Genomic DNA, 14,707 nt, shown 5'->3' with positions numbered 1-14,707 from the left:
ATTTAAAGAAAACAATGAAGCAAAACTCTAATCAGGTACAAACTCCTGTGTAATCCTCTCTGTGGGACACATGAGACTGTCTACAGGGACAGAAACCCACACTCAGTGATGAGCTCCAAAATTTTTGAAATATTGAGGAATTCTATTTTGGCTCCTGCCTTAATTACTTTCCTGTTCCTGTGATAAAATCTTCTGGAAAAATAATTTAAAAGGAAGGGTTGATCCTGGTTCACACTTAGAGGAAAAGCCCATCTTGGTGCTGAAGGAAGTCCAAGGCACAGGAGAATAAAGCAACCATGCCATCACACCCACAGTCAGGAAGCAGGAAGCCATCATGGTGCTCAGCACACTTTCTCCATTGGAGACAGGCTAAATCCTCAACAATGAAATGGACCTTCTCACTTCAGTTAACCTACTCACAGCAGTCTCTCAGACACTCTCCAGATGACACCTCACAGAAGGATACAGATGTGGTCTCCTAGGTGAACCCCGACATTTTAAGATGATGATTAACAGTAAACATGACAGTTCCTCAAGAACAGGTGGGGGCTCCCAAACCCCCCCCCCGAACCATAATGGAATGTTGACAGGCCAGAGCTTGTGCACATGTTGTGCAAATAACCATGGTTGCTATGGCTTCATGGCTGTGGCAGCTGTGGCATGTCCAGGAGATGGGGTTTTACAGCTCTCCTCCCATCTTCCAACTCGTACATTCTTTCCCCTTCCTCTTCAGTGTTCACTAAGCTTAAGAGGAAGAGTTATAACGTCCTGCATAGGGTTGGACATTCAACAATTATTTATTCTCAGCATGTTGATCAGTTGTAATTTTCTTCTAGAACAAGAAGCTTTGCTGGGGGACTTGGTTTTTATCCAGGTGACTGACAGGCCCATTTGGGTTGACCTTTGATGAATGAGAGACAGTATGTATTTCTTTATACATTGTCAGAAAACATCATTTTACATATCAGTATTATAAGGCTTATGGCTCTTGGGACTAGCTTGAGGGACTTATCTATTCAAAATATTACATCTTCTACCAAGGTCAGAAATACAACTCAACTTTTATGCTTCAGATCAGTTACATTGAGTTTCAGGAATTTATGTTTGTATTTCTTTTTTTAATATTTATTTATTATGTATACAATATTCTGTCTGTGTGTATGTCTGCAGGCCAGAAGAGGGCACCAAACCTTATTCCAGATGGTTGTGAGCCACCATGTGGTTGCCAGGAATTGAACTCAGGACCTTTGGAAGAGCAGGCAATGCTCTTAACCACTGAGCCATCTCTCCAGCCCCATGTTTGTATTTCTTATCCTTAGTTACTCATAGTTGCAAATGGATACTTAAATATATCTTATAGATATATAATTGAAATTCAAGAAAATGAACATAATTCATGTGACCAGTTCAGTAATTTTAACAAATTATGAATCCATGCAATTAACGTGTGCTGTTTCACTTTTCTGAAAGGTTCGATATTTGGGGCAAGAGAGGTGGTTCAGAGGTTAAGAGCACTGACTGCTCTCCTGGAGGACTCTGGTTCACTTCCCAGCTCCCACATGGCAGCTCACAACTGTCTGTAATTCCAGTTTGAGAATATCTGACACCTTCACATAGACATACATGCACGCAAAATACCTTGGACATAAAATATATAAAGAACTCATTTTTAAAATGCTTTTAAATGTTCTGTACTGTAATAAGTTACCCCTTGCCTGTTGTGTGACACTATTTCAAGGGATACATGAGAAAATGTCTACTCATTCCAGATTAGGGAACCAATGGCAGAGCAAAATCAGAATACTAACAAATCCAACTTGCTGAACCAATGAGTTTATTGGTGTTCCTTACAGGAGTAGGGGTGAGGAATTAATTACAGTAGCAGGAATGACTCATATACGGCTTCATCAGCAAAACCCATCCCAGCATGAGCGATTGATGAAAGCTGGGAATCTGGGGCTCACTGCACAATTCTTAGATTGACAGATTGGTGTCTCTTCCACGCAGCACATTTGGCCTGAGCCTCTTCCAATCAGCTCAGCTGGTCCTTGCTGGTTTCCTAGTCTAACTCTTTCTGCCGGGTTTGGGCCTATTCTAGGTGCTTCAGGTTGTCGGAGAATGTCTGTCCAGGATGCTCACTGCTTATAAGCATATGAGGAGGGAGGGAACCAGAAAACTAGGTTGATTTCAGGGATTTCTTGAAGCAACTGAGTTCTTAACTTCCTGAACTAAGAACTGAAGAAAAGTTCTTAACTTCTATGAAGCTCTTTAGAGAGTTTCCGTGCAGGATGGAGTATTTTTCCTCCTCTTAGAACAGATCTTGTGCCTGATGGAACTTCCCTCCAAAGAAGAACGCTTTTATAGAAGAGGAAGCTGCTAAACCCTACCTTACACTTCAGCCCTAAGCAATTACTGGATAGATAAGTTTTTCCTATTTTTAAAAATATGAAATAGGTTAGCCACTTTTTTATTGATTTTTATTGAGCTCTACATTGCAGGGAAGGGAGCAAAGAAAAATGTTAGCCACTTTAATGGAAAGTTTTTTTCCCTCACCATAAAGATTTGAGGTTTGTTCTTGCTGAGATTCTTTCCTGTGTGTATCTGTCCCCGGTTGTTGTTAAATAGTATTCTCTTGCATGAATATGTTGAAATTAACATGTTAATTTACCACTTTGGGAAGATTTGGATTGCTTGCAATTGAAGGCTAAGATAAATAAAGCTGCTATAAATGTCCATACATAAGTTTCTATGGATATATGCTTCCAACTGTGTTTTTGTCAATACTTAGAAATGGATTTTCTGTATTAAATAGAACATCTAATTTTAATTTTACGAAAATCATTTCCAGTGTTTTCTAAAGTGGTTCTACCATTTTGCATTTTTATCACTCATAAATGTGCTCATGTGCTGATTAGTACTTGGTATTGTCAGTATCTTTAATGTATCTAGTTCTATTGAATGTCTAAAGGGATGGCAATTTTACCTGCATTTTCCTTTATCATTTATAGCATTACAATATTCTTCACATTCATATCCTTTTACCTGATCACATATTGTTTACTGGGCAATTATGTTTTCTAAATGATGAGTCTGGACATGTACAGACACAGCAAGCATCACTGACAGTTTCTTTCCTTCTTTCTTCACTTGCCTTTTATGTTTTGTCCAAAACCCATACCACACAAATATAAATAAGCAGGTACAGCTACTGTTTTAGATTCTAACTCAGCAAACTCACAACCTCTACCAAGAAAATGTGGGCCATATCAAGGTTTCTGCCTTTCCTGACTGGAGCTGGCTCACCACATGCCCCAGGGATGGTTCAATAATGGCCCCCCACCTCTTCCTATGACCACAACAGGGAGATAAGCATCACTTCTCCCTCCTGGCTCCTGAAGATGAAATGGGAGGTAAAAACCTCTTCCTCAAGACTTTCACCCTGCAATATCATTCCAGAGCATTGTACAAAATCCAGGTGTCAGCTTCCATAGGTATTAGCAATACTAGGAAGGGCACTTCATTGTCTAATTACAGGTGTCTGTAGACAAGGCTATGAGCGACAGGCAGGAAGGCTGAGTTTGAACATTTGGCTAACCTGAGGCAAACAGCCAACTGATACCCCATTGGTGTGGCAGGTGCCAATGAGAAAACAGGAGCACAGAGGACTGCTGAGGAAATGAGGAGCCTTCATATTCAGTTGAATAAGAGAACTCCTCTATTTTAGCTCAGGGTGGCCTCAAAGCCATTATCCTGACTCGACATGTGTTTTCCCAGTATTTGTGTTAAGTAGCCTGCTTCCGTCAACTCCTATAGGAACTCGTTGATCACCGTAGTCACGATGAGTCTGGAGTAGAAACACAGCACCTCAAAATTGCTTGTTAAAAGAAATAACATCCATCTCACTGGGCAAGCAAGAGAGTAGCAAGTACATCAGAGCCGTTCATCTAGAAAACCCCTGTCTCTTTCTGCTGAGGAAAGCTGTCACAGAAAAGGGATTGGACCAAGAGGCCAGATCTATCCAAGGGTCTATTTTACCTGGGTTCTGATATGTAAATGATTTTTTTCCTGTTTTTTTTCCCGTTACCTAACATAAGGAAATAGCTCAAGAAAGCCTGAGACAGAAGAAATTGTTTCTCATTATTATAGTAAAAGAACCAAGCATACATTTTTATTCATTGCTTTAAAATTCATATTTCTAGTCATCTAGCACTAGTGCTCAAGGGAAAAGAAGTCTTCCCACCATGACACCAAAAAATGCTAAATAAAAAGATCAAAAGTAAAAGCATTCAACCACTAATAGGTTTAGCTGGTCCTAAAAATTCAATGCAAATAAATTGTCTCTTCTAATAAGCAGACATTTGATGCTGCCTTGATAAATAAGAGCATCCCCCAAATGATTCACTGAGCCCTTAAACCACCAGAACCTTGTGTGGTTATCCCAAATAACAGATTTCTCCATCAATACTCAACTACCTCCCCCCCAAAAAACAAGAACTCTAAATTTGTTGGGCGCTGGTGGTGCATGCCTTTAATCCCAGCACTCAGGAGGCAGAGACATCTCTGTGAGTTTGAGGCCAGTCCGGTCTACAAGAGCTAGTTTCAGGACAGGCTCCAAAACTAGAGAGAAACCCTGTTTCAAAAAAAAATCTAAATTCTACTCATTTGTCTTAATAGATAATTTCACACTAACTATCCTTAAAAGCACAAAGCCTCTGGAAGTCCCAATACAGAGAATTATGGTACAGAGTTCCACACATGGCCTCAGTCCTACCTCAGTAAGAACCACATAATACAATAGTATTTTCCCTTTTCTCTTGAACAAGAGAGACTTAATGAAGTTTTCTTTTCATATCTTCTTTAACAATAATAATAAAATTGGAAAATGTTTTTGAGGAGTTGTGTTATTATGGATTGAATCAGATTTTAATGTGTGGCTAAAGTTGTAAGAGGGAAATCAGAAATAATGATAATGTTTTAAGAAAACACAGCATAAAAAATATATATGCTGTTACTCAGGGGATAAAAACTATCAGTTTCCACAAATGTGCTCAAATCTAGTTGGTTGGATTTGCTTACTTTATATTTTTTATTATTGTTAATAACTTAGAATAAATTAAATTCCTTCTTAAACATTTCAAACAATAAGTAGCCTACAGAAATATAAAATATGCATAAAATTAAAAAATCTGGAAAGATTTTAAACAGAGCAAAGGTCAAGAAGAATAGAGCTATGTTAAACTCTTCTTCAGTAAAGACTTGAAACTCTATCTCTGGAATACTGAAGCTCACTGGTAGAGCAAGTGTCCAGTATACATGAAGACCTAAGCTCATTACCTAGTGCCGTAAATGTCTTGTGCAAGAAAATAAATTTAATCAAACCTTGAACCCCCCATGGCAACATTGCATCTTCTTATCAAAGCACTGTTCTTTCCATATGAATACTACTCATTGACCATTCTTATCACTGCACCTCAAGATACAGCTCCTCAAAATATTATTCTCTTGCTCAAGGTTTTCCTCAAAGCAACTTTAACATCTTTATTTCTCAAGCTATAGATCAGAGGGTTCAGCATTGGTACTACGATGGTATAGAACAAGGAAGACACTTTTCCTTGGTCAAGGGACAATATGGAAGGTGGCTGAAGGTACATGAAAGCCCCAGAACCAAAGAAAAGACAAACCACAATCATGTGGGAGCTGCAGGTGCTGAAGGCCTTGGACCTGCCCTCTGTGGAATGCATACGAAGAATGCTAGAGAGGATGAGGGCATAAGAAATGAAGATGGTGACAATGGGCACACCAATATCAAAGCTCACAAAAATAAAGACTACTAGCTCATTCACATAGGTGCTGGTGCAAGAGTGTTCCAGAAGGGGAAGGATGTCACACATGTAGTGGTTTACAAGATTGTCAGCACAGAAGGTCAGTCTTGCCATGGATATTGTGTGGGCCATGGCTCCAACAAAGCCCATTAAATATACACCAAGCAAAAGGAGTAAACATACCTTGGGAGACATGGTAACCATATACATCAGGGGATGACAGATGGCAACATAACGGTCATATGCCATGGCTGACAGAATGAAGGACTCAGAGATTACAAAGAAACAAAAGAAAAAAAGCTGGGTCATACACCCTGGGTGTGAGATAATGTTCTGATTTGAAATAAAACTCATCAACATTTTCGGGGAGATGGTGGATGAGTAACAGGAATCTATTAAGGAAAGATTGAAGAGAAAGAAGTACATGGGGGTGTGCAAGTGAGAATTCAGCCCAATTAGGGTGATCAAACCCAGGTTACCCAACACAGTGACCAAATAAAAACCTAGAAACAAAAAGAAAAGAGGCATGAGGAGTCCTGGCTGGTCTGTCAGGCCTGCAAGGATGAATTCTGTCACAGAGGAATTCTTGGCAGTCATTCTTCTCAGGAGCAAGACCTGCATGACAAAGAGGACCAGTGGAGAAAAAGGAACATCATCACCATCCTCACAAACCTAAGTACCCTTCAGGAAAATGGAATCCAAAGGAGAAGCGAACTCCAGTAGGAAGGTTTAAGCTATTTAAAGTGGGTAGTCGTGAACTACCAAGCGACTCCTGAGCACAGTAAAGAGCTCCACTTATGCTCCATATGAGGGCGAGCATTAGGGATATCTTTTAGACTCACAAGTCAGTCATTTACCATGTCCTCCATTCTCAAGCCTCTACACCAGTCATTGAAATCTGGACCTCTGCTCTGCAGTGAATCCAAACAGGCAGAAAACAACTTGGCCCTGGGTCAGCACAGTAACAAGGTGAAATACTGTTTTCCACAGTCTCTAACCCAACTGCACTTACATTTAGTAATAATGATCTAGGCTAACACACATTGAGGGGTACTGGGGAAGTCTCTAAGAATATGTAACACCATACAACAGTCTATACTCTACAGATGAGCCACAGAGTACTCAAAGCCACAAACCCTCCAGGCCATAGAAAGAAAGGGAGCTCTGGCAGTTTCATACAAGCTCATTCCTAACCTGTGTTTCACAGCTGGTCAAGATCACACAGGCATGGACTTCCTTTACTCACAGCAGGGATGGATGTTCTGCCTACTGTCTCTCCTCATGAAGTGTTCTGGGGGAGATAAAGACCTGATGAATAGAAGATAACACCTTAGACCTCTGGACCATCTTCCCAAGCCAAAGCTCAGAATCTTTGGTTTATCTTGTAATCCACTCTGTATTGAAAACCCTGACTTACAATTGTTTATCCAATAGCCTTCCAGCTTCCAAGAGGACAGCTCCTGCTCTGTGAATAACAGAGTAAGAGTGTCGTTCTGGTATGCAAATCTTGGAAGCCTGGTTATGAAGACAGAGGCTCCCCCAGGACCATTTCCTCAGAGTTCCACTCCCCGAGGAAGCAGAAATGTTTGTTTCTCCTGTAGAATTGCGTGATTGTTTTCTAGAAACAATTCTTTCTGACACTTCACAGTTATAATAATGGGGGAGGGAATGATCATGGGTCCTGAAACATATCCAAATCATCATGTCAGAAAATTGAAACTTACTATAAATACAATAAAGTAATAGAAACTGATCCAGGGTCCAAAAGTAAAAATATATTCAGTAAACGCAGAGCAGTACAGCCTGGAATTAGAGGTAAGGACTTGAAAATAACCACTCAAATTACATTCTTAGTTTACATAAAAGGGAAAAAAGCTAACAAATAGTACATTCTAACAGAGTATAAGAGGAAACAAAATACCAATAAAAATTTCAAAATTGAAACTTTTTTATAGGAAGATGGGAATTGAGTGAATTTACTTAATATCATACTATGGTAAACTATTGTGAAATTAAGGACAGAATTAATAGAAATCAGCTATACTAAACTCTATCATTCACAATAGTCACACATACACACACACACACACAGGAATAAACCTAGGACATCTACTGAAACAAGTCTGAGCCAACGACCTCTGTCTGAACAGGCCTGAGGCAGCAAACTCCACAGGAACAGGTAAAAGTGAGTGACAGCTGAGGGAATATGCTGGAGCCAGAGTCCCAACCTTGAGTCTGGAATCTGCAAGTGAATAGGCCAGAGACAGAGACCTCTGTGGACCTGGCCCAAGACAGGGACCTCTGACAGAGCAGGCCCAAGGCAGCAACCTCAGCACAAACAGTCCTAAGCAATCAATTTCCATGGTAGCAGGCTTGAATGACCCCCCTGTATTACAGAGCCACATTGACCAATACACTCATGTCAGTAGTGCAATGTAAGGGTTTTGATCAGGGTTGCTTTATCTGCCAATTAAAAATTAAGGGACAGGAAATCCCTAGTGCAACAGATAGCACAGGAGAAAACTTGAACTTCCATGACAGAATCTTCAAGAAAGGTGTGTATTGAGGTGAGGAAATATACACACAGCAGGCTCACTGAAGCAGACAAGTCACTCAGGAAGCCAGAGGTCTAGAGTTCTCGAAGTCTTTGAAGAATTTTCTTCCCCTAATTTGGGTTTGGTTGGTTTGAAAAAAGTTAGGATGGTTGCTTGGCTAGGAACTGTTGTGCAGTATGCCCTGCTCTGTCCTGAACTCATTGAGCCAGTCCATCAGCAGGCAGCCTATTGTTGGAAGATAAAAGTACAAGGCATTTGAGTTTTTGCTGTTGTTTTGTTTTGTTTTTTAATTTCTTTTTTATTGAAAATAGATTCTTTTCACATATAATATATCCTGATTGTAATTTCCTCTCCCTCCAATCCTTCCACTTCCTTCTCACCCTCTTGCCCTCCAGATCCACTTCCTTTCTGTATCTCATTAGAAAAGAACAGGCTTCTAAGAGAGAACACCCAAAGATTATTAAAAAAAAATGTAAAAGGATTAAGAAAAAACTTTCATATTAAAGTTGAACACAGCAACCCAACTGGAGAAAAAGAGTACCAAGAGCAGGGAAACAGTCAGAAACCTACTTGTTATCAAAATCAGGATGCCCATAAAAATGCTAAGTTAATAGCTATGATATATACCCAGAGGATCTGGTGTAGCCCAAACCCATGTAGGCTATGTGCTTTGTGGCTTCAGACTGTGAGCTCACATGAGCCTTAATTAATTGATTCAGAGGGTCATATTCTCTTAGTGTCTTCCATCCCCTCTGACTCTTACACTGTTTCTGCCTTCTCTTCCACAGAATTCCCTGAGGTCTGAGGAGAGGGATTTGATGGTGACATCCAATTTAGACTTTCTATCTGCAGAATGTCTAGCTGTGGATCTCTGCATCCATTTCCATATACTGCTGGAGGAAGTCTCTCTGTCTCTCTCTCTGATGATCTCTGATGATGATGACATAAGGTCCTGACCTATAAGTTATAAAAGAATCGCATTAGGAATCATTTTCTTGTTTTGGTTTGGTTTGGTTTCAGTTGGGTTGGGTTTTTTGACCAGTCTTGTATGGTTTTATGCTAGGGCTTTGGGCTATCTAGTCTCTTGTTCGTGATTACCCAAGAAGTGGTAGGTATGGGTTCCTTCTCATGTAGTAGGCTGCTGTAGGAGCCCGCTTATTCATTTCCCAGGAGCCCAGACTCCCAAAATAATCACACAGAAACTGTATTAATTAAATCACTGCTTGACTCAATAGCTCTAGCTTCTTATTGGTTAACTCGTACATCTTAATTTAACCCATTTCTATTAATCTGTGTATCGCCACACGGCTGTGGCTTACCATGTAAAGTTCAATCCAGCGTCTGTCTCTGGTGGGGCTACATGGCTTCTCACTGACTCTACCTTCTTTCTCCCAGCATTCAGTATAGTTTTTCCCACCTAGTTCTACTCTGCCCTACCAACAGGCCAAGGCAGTTTCTTTATTCCTTAACTAATAAAAGCCACACATATACAGAAGGACCTCTCATACCATTTCCTCTTTTCTGTTTTAATAAAAAGGAAGGTTATAACTTTAACACAGTAAAATTAAATATAACAAAACATATCAAGCAAAATTTGCAGTTACAATATTTGTATCTACTTTATCTCTTATCATAACTAAGGAAAACTATAAATATAACTATAAATTCTTCAACTCTATCAAAGATTCCAGAATTATATAATATTACCTAAGTAAACAGGAAGTACATTGTAAGCTACAACCAGAACTCTAGAATTGACAGAGAAATCTTGCTGCCTGGACAGTCACCCAAAGTCCTTCTGAACTACTGGGGCATCCATCTTCAGCATGCTGGCCCATACTATCTGAGAAACTTTTCCATGAAGCAGGAAATTTTAAAGAATGCAGTTTGTCAGTCACTTTCTTCTGTGTCCTGGAGAATGTCTGGCAGACTCTTTCATGAAACAGGAACCCCAAAGGATGGTCTCATCTTCTTTAGGCAACTTCAGCAATCATTTTTCTGTGAGTCCTGCATGTCCAGCTCATACAGCACAACATCAAGAAGTCCAGGCAAGAGCAGTTTCTTGCCCAAATTGCTAGTAAACTACATAAGGAATCTTTTCGATGCCCATCTTCCTTTTGAAGTAATTGGTGCTTCCAGGAACAGATGTGTCTCATTGCTATGAAAAGTCCTAAGTTCTTAAAACATTTTAAATACCATATTCTGAACGTCTCTGAAAGATTTGAAAAGTACCTACCTAACTGAAATAGATCTGTATATGTCTAGAAAATCTAACTAACATGACTACAAGCTTGACTATTATAGATGATTATCTATTAACCTATATTTCTTAATTATACATTTTTAATGAGCTGGACAAACTCAATACCTTATTAAAAATACAATATATATATATATATATATATATATATATATATATAAATTGAACTTAAATTTGTGTCAATAAACCAAGATCCATACCAATGCAAATCTCTATAGCACATCCCCCATTAAATGTAAAGAAACATTTACAAACAATATAGGACCTCCCACACCAGTAGACCTTAAGCCAAATCAGACACTTGCTGGAAACTGTCACAAATTTTTTGCCACCATTACTCTAGCAAGTTTTGCATACAGTATACATTGTAGGTCAAAGGTTTTGTGTCTGGGTTTGTATCTACATTCTGCTACTCCTAAGAGTGCTTTCCTGCACCAAAGAGACTAGACCATGGAGAAGTTGAGCTGGTGCCTACATGTTTAACAAGCTGTGAATGTTCTTGGAAGTAGTTGGGCCCCACTGTCATTTTGTATAGTCATTTTGACTTTACATCAGCCTGAGTTGTTTAGGGATTTCCATGGGATTCGGCTTGCCAACAATTCAATTGAATGCAACCCAGACCCCTCCTTGGAAGCCTTGCCTAGTTCCAAGAAATGGTCAGTTGAGACTCTGTATCCCCAATACTAGGAGTCCTCATTAGGATCACCTTCATAGATTCCAGGAAGCTTCCACTGCACTAGGTTTCTATACTATCTCCCAAATGCCCATATCCATCCATCCTTTTTTTTTCCAGCCCCCATTTCCAACCCTTGCTCAATATCCTCTACAGCATGAGTTATCGCCTGTGTTTTTAATCTACCAGTTGTGATTTAATGATTTAAATTATTTTCTTGGTCACTTTCATTTAACTTCCTGCAACTTTTGATGATGAAGTACTAGAAATGATGAGAACAGAAGAGGATAGCAATCTCATAAAAACCTCAAGCCAGGGAAGAGAATGTGATCATGCTCTCAGAGGCTCCGATGCCTGGGTAGATGAATTCCACGCCAAGGGGATATATCTTAATATTCTTCCTGCTCCCGAACAACTACAAGTTTCCAGCTGTAGCTGCTCACCACTATAACCAGGCCAAGGCTACAGTTGCACAATGTCTCACTACTGGTGGTCTCTCTACTTTTATATCAGGAGTCCTCCCCTGATGAATTTATTTTGCACAGCAGACTCTTACTACCTCGAACAACTTTTGCAAGTTGCTTCAGGTGTGAACTTCTTCTGATGGAAATTTTATAATTTGTGTCAGGGTTGGGCAAGAATATCCCCAACAGGCAGAAAAAATATAGGCTTAAGAAACCAGCGTTGTGGATGGCCTTAAAAATAATATGTACATTTTATTAATGAACAAGTTCTATAAAGAAAACTAGTATAATTTCGGCATATGTGTAATAACCCTTTGCTGCTTTAAAAAGAAAGCTTTATTCTACACTGGACACAGGGGCACATCTCTCTCCCATGCAAGAATCTTAAGCAGGAAGATCAGGAGTTTAAGCCCAGCCTGTGACAGGAGAGAGGGAATTTCATATACAAAGAAAGAGATAGAAGTGAGCATGGAGACAGACAGACAGACAGACAGACAGACAGACATAGACTTATTCTGGGTTACATATGGGTGGCCTTTACAGAGTGTTGATCCCAGCTTTAACTAGCCTGTCCTCTTGGGGAACAATTTCCTCCCAGTCCAGGATTCTGATCATGCCACCTAAATGAGGCATCAGACTGTCCTCCACGCGGCAGGCGCTGGGTCACTGCCATGTCCTTTCCTTCTGTCTTCATGCTCTTTGTTCTCAGAAATCCAAGCCACGCCAACAGCAATAACAGATACATTTGCTGCTTCAGATTCTAACTCAGCAAATCCACAACCTCTCCAAAGACAAAGTGGGTTATGCAAGAGTTGGGGTTCTAACTCTCCCTCCTGGGTGTGTAGCTAGCTTAGCACACTTCCCAGGCATGCTTCATTACTCTCCAACCGTCCCTTCCTCCAGCACAGGATGGAGGGAAGCATTGCTTCCTCCCTTCTGACCCATCTAGGTGAATGGAAAGCCACACACTCTTCCTCACTCCTACACACTCCACTGTTTCAGAAATACAAGCACAAATCCTTCTACAAACATCAGTAAGCCTGGAAAGTGTACTTGACTGTCTACAGGTATCCTGATACCTACAGGTCAGCATAGTGAGTTTCAGAACAGACTCCTAAGCTACAGAAAAAAACCTGTCTCAAAAAAGCAAAATAATAAATAAATTAATTAATTAGTTAAAAAATAAAGAATTAATAATATTAATAAATAGTCTGTGATTATAAGAAAAGCTCACAGAAACTTAAAAATTGGATGAACGGCGGAGTCTAGCATATTGAGAAACAAGCTGGGAACTCTGACTGTTGTAGCATTAGGGGAAATTGCTATTTTGCTCAATGCTTTTAGTTACAAAGAAAAAAGAAATAACACATAATTATATATTTCTGCATTTTCAATATAGAAGTATACTTTCTCATTTAAGAAAAGAAATAGAAATATTGGAGGAATAAAGGCAGAACAAGGGAAAGGAAAAATAGAGCTCTGTTAAAACCTTGTTCAAATGCAAGATTTGAAATTCCATTAATAGTCTAATGTAGCACATTGGTGAAAAATTGACATTCATCCATAAAGTCCTAGGTTCACTCCCTAGTGCCATAACCTTCCTTATTTGTGCAAGAAGAAAAAAAAGCAACTAGACCTTAAAGCCCAGTTGCAACCTTGTGTCTTCTTATTCAAACACAGATCTTCCCATGTGAATACTGCTCACTGAACAAACACACACCTGCACCTCATGACACTGCTCCTCTGTTAAGAGAATACTCTGCTGACAAAGGTTTTCCTCAGAGCAACTTTGACATCCTTATTTCTCAAGCTATAGATCAGAGGGTTCAGCATTGGTACTACAATGGTATAGAACAAGGAAGACACTTTTCCTTGGTCAAGGGGTAATATGGAAGGTGGTTTGAGGTACGCAAAAGCCCCAGAACCAAAGAAAAGACAAACTACAATTATATGAGAGCTGCAGGTTCCAAAGGCCTTGGACCTGCCCTCTGTGGAATGCATGTGAAGGATGCTAGACAGGATGAGGGCATAAGAAATGAAGATGGTGGCAATGGGCACGCCAATACCAAAGGCCACCACAATGAAGACTACCAACTCATTTGTGAAGGTGCTGTTGCAGGACAGCTCCAGAAGAGGAAGGATGTCACACATGAAGTGATTGACAAGGTTGTCAGCACAGAAGGTCAGATTCAATATGTTTCCTGTATGGGCCATGCCTCCAGAAAAGCCCATCGCATACACACCCAGTAAAAGGAGGACATACACCTGGGGAGACATGGTGACTGTGTACATCAGGGGGTTGCAGATGGCAACATAACGGTCATATGCCATGGCTGACAGAATGAAAGACTCAGAGAAAACAAAGAAACAGAAGAAAAACAGCTGTGACATACACCCCGAGTATGAGATGGTGTTCTTCTTTGAGATAAAACTCACCAGCATTTTGGGGATGATAGTGGAAGAGTAACAGGAATCTATTAAGGAAAGATTGAAGAGAAAGAAGTACATGGGGGTGTGCAAGTGAGGGTTCAGCCCTATCAGGGAGATCAAGCCCAGGTTCCCCACCATGGTGACCATGTAGAAAGCCAGGAACAGGAAGAGGAGGGGCATGAGGAGTCCTGGCTGATCTGTCAGGCCTGCAAGGATGAACTCTGTCACAGAGAAATTCTTGGCAGCCATTCTTCTCAGGAGCAAGGCCTGCATGACAAAGAGAAAAAGGAACATCGTCACCATCCTCACAAAGCCAAGTACCCTTCATGAAAATGGAATCTAAAGAAGTAAACTCTGGTAAGAAGGTTTAAGCTCTTTAAAGTGGGTAGTCATGAACTACCAAGTAAGTGACTCTAACTTCCAGAGCAGAGTAAAGGGCTCCACTTATCCTCCAGGATGAGTGCAGGCACTGGGTATATTGTTTAGACTCATAAGTCAGGCCT

The 14,707-nt window shown here is 40.2% G+C and overlaps 2 protein-coding genes across 2 annotated transcripts; both read right to left on the bottom strand.

The window, feature by feature from the left end:
* Positions 1-5,486: 5,486 nt before the first annotated feature.
* LOC121451778 (olfactory receptor 145-like) lies at positions 5,487-6,431 on the bottom strand. The gene has a single exon (XM_041657528.1). It carries the CDS (start codon positions 6,417-6,419, stop codon positions 5,487-5,489), a length of 933 nt encoding a protein of 310 aa, XP_041513462.1. The 5' UTR covers positions 6,420-6,431.
* A 7,089-nt stretch (positions 6,432-13,520) lies between these two features.
* LOC121451894 (olfactory receptor 8B12-like) lies at positions 13,521-14,453 on the bottom strand. The gene has a single exon (XM_041657691.1). The coding sequence runs from the start codon at positions 14,451-14,453 to the stop codon at positions 13,521-13,523; it is 933 nt and encodes a 310-aa protein (XP_041513625.1).
* Between the last annotated feature and the right edge of the window lie 254 nt (positions 14,454-14,707).

Source organism: Microtus oregoni, unplaced genomic scaffold (assembly GCF_018167655.1).
Source record: "Microtus oregoni isolate MIOR12 unplaced genomic scaffold, Mior012 000008F_ref0000371, whole genome shotgun sequence".
Classification (NCBI taxonomy): Eukaryota; Metazoa; Chordata; class Mammalia; order Rodentia; family Cricetidae; genus Microtus; species Microtus oregoni.
This window is presented reverse-complemented; position numbering and strand designations above follow the sequence as displayed.

Excerpts from the sequence above, each read along its gene's own strand:
- LOC121451778 (XM_041657528.1), bottom strand. The coding sequence starts at position 6,419 with ATGACTGCCAAGAATTCCTCTGTGACAGAATTCATCCTTGCAGGCCTG.
- LOC121451894 (XM_041657691.1), bottom strand. The coding sequence starts at position 14,453 with ATGGCTGCCAAGAATTTCTCTGTGACAGAGTTCATCCTTGCAGGCCTG.